Source organism: Carassius gibelio, chromosome B13 (assembly GCF_023724105.1).
Source record: "Carassius gibelio isolate Cgi1373 ecotype wild population from Czech Republic chromosome B13, carGib1.2-hapl.c, whole genome shotgun sequence".
NCBI classification, from domain to species: Eukaryota; Metazoa; Chordata; class Actinopteri; order Cypriniformes; family Cyprinidae; genus Carassius; species Carassius gibelio.
Genome location: NC_068408.1, coordinates 12,740,693 through 12,749,821, shown reverse-complemented (window position 1 = coordinate 12,749,821; position 9,129 = coordinate 12,740,693). Strand labels below are relative to the sequence as shown.

General features: G+C 37.6%; 1 protein-coding gene across 3 annotated transcripts in view; it reads right to left on the bottom strand.

Annotated features, from left to right (window-relative positions):
• Positions 1 to 210: 210 nt before the first annotated feature.
• Positions 211 to 9,129, bottom strand: part of unc5b (unc-5 netrin receptor B) — a 53,676-nt gene continuing 44,757 nt past the window's right edge. For 2 of the 3 annotated variants that reach the window (XM_052573213.1, XM_052573215.1), the window contains 9 exons: positions 6,745 to 6,939; positions 6,101 to 6,463; positions 5,053 to 5,140; positions 4,118 to 4,286; positions 3,778 to 4,017; positions 3,539 to 3,688; positions 2,561 to 2,725; positions 2,298 to 2,476; positions 211 to 2,214 (listed from right to left, as the gene is read on the bottom strand). In XM_052573213.1, the coding sequence (XP_052429173.1) occupies positions 2,049 to 2,214; positions 2,298 to 2,476; positions 2,561 to 2,725; positions 3,539 to 3,688; positions 3,778 to 4,017; positions 4,118 to 4,286; positions 5,053 to 5,140; positions 6,101 to 6,463; positions 6,745 to 6,939 (1,715 nt within the window). In that variant the 3' untranslated portion in view covers positions 211 to 2,048. The remainder of the gene's footprint in view (positions 2,215 to 2,297; positions 2,477 to 2,560; positions 2,726 to 3,538; positions 3,689 to 3,777; positions 4,018 to 4,117; positions 4,287 to 5,052; positions 5,141 to 6,100; positions 6,464 to 6,744; positions 6,940 to 9,129) is intronic. The other variant, XM_052573214.1, reaches the window with a different exon arrangement.

Sequence of the window (9,129 nt, the reverse complement as noted above, 5' to 3'; positions counted from 1 at the left end):
TATCTGATTAATAGATCTTTTTTTATATTCCTAGACTTATTTGTTGCAGTTTTTTTATACAGTTATATTGTAAAACTTAAATACCTTTTTTAGTTTGCGGTGTTAGATTTTTGGCTGCATTTGAAGTTCTTTTTTGCATAAGAAAATAAATAATACTGTCAAATTCATGTTAGATAATAAAAATACTGTAATAAATACAGTAGTTCACCATGTATTTGTTCATGTTTTATTGAGGGATCTGTCTGAAGCACACCATAAAAAAATTCTAGCAATTTACACAGGGCTAGTAGTATATACAGCTGTATATACAGATATACACCCAGGTATCGGATCAGTACTCGGTATCGGCCGATACCCTGAGCCCAGGTATCGGAATCGGTATCGGGAAGAGAAAAAGGGTATCGGAACATCTCTACACACGAGACATCAAGACGTCCACAGATTCACTTTTCGTTGTGCACTTGCATAGTACTTATAACGGGAAAGGAGGAACAACAGATATGATGAAGCCTGTTCATTCATATACACTGTAGCACTGACTCATAGGTTGGAACAAACAAGCTCTCTCACGCTGTTTTCTTTTTTTTTTTCTCACACACACACCTCAGTTATTTAATTCACACCTTTACAGACATGGACAGATACTGCACTTTCTTTTAGTTTTGTTTGTTGCCAGACATTTGAACACTTGTGAAGAAAATGTAAAAAAAAAAAAGAAGAAATGGACCAACATCCACTTCAACTGATTATATGACTTCTGATAATAAGCAGTCCATGGCTTTCAGGCTTACTAAAGGGAAACCCATTAAAACCTGAAAGTCAAAACAGACAATAAAGAGCAAGTGGGTCATACTGCAATCAACAGAGCACTTACGCCACCTCTCAAGGCTACTATTTATAATTTAAACAGCACGACTGGCTGGCATCAAACCCCGAAAAGGGCTTTCTGCCATCCGCACAATTTTCATCTTATTTAACCAGTGCAGTATATTTGCAGTACGCTTTCCCAAGAAGGATCAAAGCACATTTAACCTCAGCAGAACATTTCAATTTCATCCCATCTCAGTTTCAATGACCAAAAAAAGTCAGTAGATCACAAAACCTTTGAATGCACATATTAACTGCAATCCTGCCCAAGAGACAGACGAATGCAACGACGCAGCAGATGCATAACAGCAGAAACAAACAGAAAAGTGAAAAACAGTGATCCACAAATAGGGATAATAACTTAAAAAAAGTCTGTTCCCTATAGGAAACTAATATGTGTTTACCAGAAAGCTGTCCTGTGTTACAAATGATCAATAGAATATAAAAAAGAGAGAGGCTAATGAAGGTATGAAAACCAGAGAAAAAAAAGATGAAAATCCAGCAAAAAGATTGGTCCTCTGCTAACGAGGACGTATGCCATTGCAAAAGACACACAGAAAACAATGCTTCAAACTAAAGCCGAAGTGAAGCAACTCTCTGAAGCATGTGGTTTGTTTCAAGTGAAATCATCATGAAAGCTCATTTTAGGGCAGATGATCTGAGTTCCTTGTTGGTATCCCGGGTTTCCATCTATACTCTTGTTTATTTCTCTGCGAGCGTGTTTCCTGAGGAGCTTGGCGCACTGCTGTTTTACCGGATGCAGAATCTCAGTGTCTTTTAGCATCTAGCGGTCGCTAGGAAACAAAGCCAGCAGCTTGATGTGCGATGGCATTTGATCGTGTACTTTAACACTTGGTATGTGTAGCAGAGAATCAGTGTGTATCAATATGATGCAACTATCATTTAATCATGAGCCGATCAGGACCGTGCCAGAAAATGCACTGACTTGCTTTTGGAACAACATCTCTTTTTTTTTGTGCATCGTCATGTTTGCTACATTTCGATATGTATTATTCGGAGATCACCCAGAGCGCTTGACCCCGTTGTGATCCTTGGAATATTCTGCATGAGCACAAAGGAACTGAGGTAACGATGCACTGGAACGCAGTTTCCATCCGCTTGCATGAATTCTAGGTTTTTAGTGGCAAATATGTCCCCTCGTCACACTTCTGATTCGCCGATCAGCAATCTCCGTCCGTCGTCATGACAACCAAGACCTCACTCTTGCCCATTTCTTCAAGAGCCGTCGCCAGAGAGACCAGGTCTGCGTCACCCTGGTGACAAGCTTCCCACAGGTCTAGCAGCACACCTGTGGGGCTGGGTTTGGTTGCAAAATAGTTCAGATACCTGAGGGAGAGACGTGGAAAGAGATGAAATTATTCTGTCGTGTAGAAACATATATGCTGATTATTTTGGTGCAGGTAAAAGACCTGTCAAAGTCCAGCCTGCGAGCCAGCATTCTCCAGTCGCAGCCGCGGGCGCTGGGGGCATCCAGACTGGCACATATCTTCTGGCGTATGGAGACGGGCAGGCGGAAAGCATACGGGCCCACCTGAGACGAGGGTAGACATGAACCGCCTGCTGGCAGAGGTGAGTGGGGGGGCAGGGTCTGAAGAGGATGAGCAGAAACAAATCAGTAGTTATTAAATCATGCACTAGTGACTTGACAATAAATAATAGATCTTCTCTGTACCTCTTGAATATCCGTGTTAAGCTGGAATATCTGTCCTTCTCCCTCCACCTGTCTGACACAGATCTTGCAGGTGAGCTGGGAAACCACCAGGCTTCCTCTCTCCAGACTGAAGGTGCAGTGCAACGGACGCTGACTCCCACTCCAAATGTGGTAGAACGGGATTTCCTGGGAAACAGGGACAGAATTCATCAATTCCATCTGTGGATGCTGAAATTGGTAACATTTGATAATTTAAGAAAAATGTACAGATAGACTTTTATACATTTATATATTTGAAAAAAAAATATTATTTACTGATACAAACATTCAAAACCATTCAAAAGTCTGGGATCAGTAAGATAAAAAAAAATGAATGGATTGCTGATGAAAAATACTGAAAAAGTGATGGACTCAAATGGATGAATTCTATTCATCAAAGAATCTTGAAAAAAGTTAATTTTCCCTACAATTTGGAAATAATATATTATATATATATATATATATATATATATATATATATATATTAATCAGCATGACATTTTCAACAATGACATTAAGAAATGTTACCTAAGCACCAAATCGGCATATTAGAATGATTTCTGAAGGATCATGTGACGCTCAAGACTAGAGTAATGACTGCTGAAAATTCAGTTTCAGTTTCTAAAATTACATTTTTAAATATATTAAAATAGAAAACAGTTGTTTTAAACTGAAATAATATTTCACAATAAAATATTTTTACTGTATTTGATCAAATAAACGCAGCCTTGGTGACCATGAAAGACTAATTATTATTATTTTTAAAATCACAGACCCCAAACATTTGCCCAGGCTTTAACCCAACAGATGTGTAAGATTTATTTTAAGGTATTTATCCCTTTTTTTTTTTAGGAAAGTTGTTTCAGAGTTGGAGAAATTTACTTTTGCATTTATCCCAAAAGGTTTAAACATAAAAATAAATTCTACCCGTATAACCAATAACAACATGAAATCTCTCACCTGATACTTAGCCAGGAGTTTACTTCTCCAATGAGAATGAGGAATGTCATGGATTGATAGCCGCAGGTTGTGGTAACTGTCCTTAAAGAGGAGAGGTTTGGGATCCTCCAGTAAAACCCCACCCAGACTTCGCTCGACCTCTAATACCTCCTACGGGAAGAGAATAACAAGATTTTAGCCTGTTTCCAAACTAAATGTATTGGCAAAGTAAAGCCGCTAAGAGAGGCAGGCAGACTGACCTTAAGGGCATGTGGGGTGTCCTGTATGCAGTAGACCCTCAGACTGTAGTCCAAAGAGAGGCACGGAGCCCGGGGAGCAAAGAGGGCCAACTGCAGCCTCTTACAGGCTGGCCGAGGGGGAGCCGACTGTCCCACCAGACCATACGTCCCCAGCTGCTCCATCAGAACATGACAACTTTGCTCCTCCACCTGTAGGTAGCATGGCGTTGACAGACTCTCCTCTCCCACTGTTAGCACCTCCTAGTGGACGGGAGGAAAGTAGTGTGTCACTAGATGTCTCATTTATTCCCCATCATTGTTTATGAAATGAACTCTCTCATTTTGGAGAACTCATCCTCACCTCCCAGGCGCCTTGATGGTTCTGTGTTTTGAGGGTGAGGGTCCAGTCTGGGGGCTCTAGCTGGGCGCAGTGAGGGAGGGTTAGGACCACAGGTCTGCTCAGCAACATGCCAGAGGGTCCGCAGCTCACCACCGGACTTAATACGGTCTGACTTCCATCTGACGGCAAGCTGACACAAAACACAGAGCAAGAGAGGTTAGCAGCCCTAATTCACAATGACATTCATGCCGCTTGACAAATTCAATAAAAAAATTAAAGAGCACATCATCAAATACACAGTGTCCCAAAGTTTCTACTCTCTCGTTTAAAGTAATCTAAGATTGAAATTTTTGAAAGAGAAAATAGCTTTTTTTCTTAATATTTTTCTGTCCTTCTACCACAGCGGGATAAAGAAATGTTGCAAGCCATATTCAGACTTGTGTCGACCACATGCGCACCAAAGCTCAGTGTGTGAAAAGATTAGGATGTGTTAACCCAGAGCCTATGGCTCTGACATTAATTATTAGTGTTATGAGAAAACGTATGGCACCTACAAATAGTGAGAAACACAAAGCTTGCAGTCTGTAAGCTCTGAAGGCACAGTGATATTTATATATTTCATTTTTGACAACAAAAACAAACACCGTAAAAAAAAAAAGAGAGAGAGAGGGCCTCAGCAAAAAAGTCAGACAACCATTCAGTGTTTTCAAGACATTTTTGTTTGTTTGTGTTTTTCCACTGTGTCACAGTTTTGAAATGTTATTTTCTCCCTAGCGCTGCCACTGGGGTCACAGCGTTTGTGCAGTCAATATTGTTCTGCAAAGGCTGTTGAGATGTCTTGAACTGGACTGTTTGCTAGTGCACAAAATGACAGATAAATGCAAGCGGTATAAGTGGGGAAATGACAGTGTGATGGGGGCAGGGCACTGAGAAACTGTTTTAAGTGGTTGACTTACGTTGTTTTCTCCCATTTGTTAATAATGAGATACATCTCATAGAACTTGCCCTGAGGAATCGTCCCTGGTGGAACCAGCAGGCTCACCCCTGGCAGGGGAAAAGGAGGACAGAGGGAGGATAAAAAAGAAAAGAAAAAAAAAGCTTAATTTATTAGTTTAAGAGAGTACATCATTACAGTATTTTGCACAGTAATGTGAGCCTAAAGGAGGAGGGAATATTACTGTATTTAAGAGTTTTCTGTTTCAGGTATGATTCTGTATGTCTATATGTCCATCAATTTACACTGTAATGACGCTTGCAAACTCGTGCCCTGCCGGAAAACAGACATTTTTTCATGCTGAGGGATAAGCAGATGTACTGTATGTGTGTGGCGCGTAACATCGGAACATTCTCTTGTCGTTCACTGTTGCTATCAGGAACTATTTTTTTTAGCAGAAAGGACAACTTATCCATAAACATATCAATACATAATTTTTATTTTATTTTAATATCTTCTACTGTGAATAAGTCATGCCTGAAAATATTAAAACCAAATTTTTGGTTTTAATATTTTATTATGAATAAGTCAAGGCTTTATTGTGAATAAGCTCGTACCTTATTGCTTACCTTTTAAATATTCTATTTATTTAAGAAATAACTAAAACATGAACAAAATTGATATTAAATATTTAGTTTTTATTATTTAATTTGATTTTATTTAATGACATAATATAAATAATATTATTATCAAATAATATATATATATATATATATATATATATATATATATATATATATATATATATATATATATATAAGAGGTTTTTTTTCGTTATATTAAACATACATTAAATGTAGTTAAGAAATATCTCATACAAAATATTTACAAAATTGTTAAGAAAAACATTATAAAATATTTTATTACTATTATAATTTTATTTTTACAAAATTGTGCATCAAACTAGAAAAAAAAAAATATCCAACTTAAGTGGACTTGACTAACATAAGCGGACATTATCAAAATAACACTAGAAAAGTGTCAGATCCGGCTTCTTTAAGGCCTATTACCTGTATTAGGGATGGTGAGACGGCCCCCAAGGGAGCCTAGTGTGGCGCTGGCACTGTGACTGGGCTCCCTGGGCAGCGTATGCCCATGATGGTCTTTAGGTCCAGAGCCCACAGTCTTCAGGCTCATGATCTCCCCATCAGTGGAGCCCGGGCCAGTTGGCAGCTCGAGGGAGGCCATGGTGGAGGAGTTGTACACCTTTATCTTCAGGCTAGGAAGTGGATCCAACAGGGGAGATGTGGTCATGGGGATCTTATGCTGAGAGTCCAGGGTGGCCTGCTGCAGTGAGAAAAGCGGCCCGCGGAAGGATCCGGCACTGGCTGTGAGGTCGGGAGGAGCTGTCGGATGCAGGAGGTGTGGATTATCTAACAAAGTAGAGAAGCGAAAAGAGAGAAAGAAATGTTTCCGGCTAGCTGCAAAGTTAAGAGAGGATTTGCCTAAGAAATGAGAGTATTAAAGAGGAGAGGATTTAAAAAGGGAGCCATATAAACAAGTTATAGCAGATTAAATAGTTTCGAGAGAGCAGGTGACAGCAGGAGAAAGGATTAAAACTTAACATACATCGAGTTTATATAAGGAGTGTAGGTGTGAGAGAAGGAGTGAGAATGAAAAAGAAAAAGAAATTGAGGAAACACGGATGTCTCACCCTGTCGTGGAGGTTTGTAGTTGCCAGGGTGAAAGGCAGCAGTAAGGGCCGAGGACGAATCTGTGATTTCACCGTGAAGATGGCGACAGCTCCGACGATAGACCAGGATGCCCACACACAGCACGAGGATCACACACAGCAGTAAAGCTCCCACCAGCCCGGCGTACACCGCTACACCAGCGCCGGAGCCCAGGGCTGAGACACATACAGATACACACTTATTCACACATGCAAACATATCACAGATATAAATCAATACATTATGCAACACAAAAGTGTGATCAAAAGAAAATAAGTTGGAAGGAGAAGGTTGATACTCAGACATTTAACATAGCAGCTTGTTCTAACCAAGAATCGTCCACTGCAAAATGGCAGTTTGATTGACACATAAAGTGACCATTCACAGTTCATTTAGTTTTTATGTGTCATTTATGGAGGTTTATATGTTTTCCTTCAGCTGCTTCATTTCTATGTGGCACTGGACAATCAAATTGTAACTGGTGAATGTAGACAGCGATTGCTATTAATACAACCTTTATTAATAATAACCATTATTTAAATAGTAATAATAAATTCACAATAATAACAAGAAATAATTGTATTGCTGCAAAGCTACAAAAAGTGTCATTTAAAAATTAACTGTTTATTTAAATAAGTAAAAGTATCTGATGCATGTGAATAATTTAAAAATGGTCTGTTTATTTAATTCATAGGTAAGTAACCAATAATCAGAAAGAAAGAAAGAAAGAAAGAAAGAAAGATGTAAAAAGTTTCTCATACTTTTCATAAGTTTCGTAGCAGCAGCCTATCAGAATGTAACTAGTGATTGCAAACATTGGTTGATATTTTTGTGGTTATTAAACAGATTTAAGGTGCTCTGAGGATAATAATAAGGGTCTAAAATCCAAAACATGTAGCCTATGAACAGTTGGGGGTGCTGTGGATCTAACAGTGCATTGTGGGACTCTCTTTGTGACTCTTGATCCCTAGATCTTTTTTATTCAGTCATCACTGAATTAAGTCCTATATTTACATACCATAGTATGCTATATAAAGGCTTTAGGAGACGAGGGGAGATAGGGGTGATCACATAGGTGCTGCACCCAAGAGACACAGAGGCGAAAAAAAAAATGAGGAAGAGAGCAGATGCGTGTGAAGTGTGCGAGTAGGAAAAAGGGCTCACGTGGCAGGACAGAAGTGAATCTGACAGCCGTCTTAACTTATTATAGCAATAGGTACCAAGCTGAATTAGGTGCGTTACTTTTTGGTCTCTCAAGTGCTGAATGTCACATTGATCTCAGAATATTAGCATCACTTGAACTGTGAGCTACACTATTGATCGCTCTGGGCCAGTAAGATGCACAGCCATTAACTTAAATGTCTTCTGAACCCATATCGCATACTGTATGTATTATACATCATCTTCCAGGAATTCTTATGCACATTTTCCTGTGTGTTATGTGAGTGTGTGTTAATAAATTGCATATGCTATTTAGAATTAATTAATGTAAAATCACAAGTACATTTGTAAGCTTTTAGTAATTACACAGAGTCTGAGATAAAAGTCTGAAATTTATTAAAATGTCCAACAGTTAAGGAATAGTTTACCCCAAAATGAAAACGTTGTTATCATTTAGTCACCCTCATGTCATTCCAACCCTGTATAAGTTTATTTTTCACGTTGAACACAAAATAAAATAATTTGAAGAATTTTTAAGAAAAAAAGTTGTTGGTTCCAATTGATTTCCATTATAGGGAAAGAAGTACTATTGAAGACAATGGGGACCATCAACTCTTTGATTGCCATCATTCTTCAACATATCTCCTTTTATGTTCAACATAATTAAGAAACTCATTCAGGTTTGGAATGACATGAGGTTATGTAATGAGTAAATGATGACAGAATTGTCATTTTTTGGGTGAACTATCCCTTTAACTATATTTGCCAAAACGTCTTACGACTAAAAGTAGTATCTAAATAGTAAAAAAAATAAAAAAATAAAAAATAAAAAATTATATATATAATACATAATATATGTATACACACACAGACACAGACAGACACACACACACACACACACACACACATACATAGAAGCCAAGTCAATTAAATCAACCAATATTTGATTATTTTTAGATTCTTAGCCAATAAATAATAAATAAATAGTTGTCCCATGTCAGTTCAAAATATGGTGACATCCTACGTAATTAATAATATAATATAATATAATATAATATAATATAATATAATATAATATAATATAATATAATATAATATAATATATTATAATATAATATAATATAATATAATATAATATAATATAATATAATATAATATAATATAATATAATATAATTACTTTAACTGATTAATTAAAATTAGAAA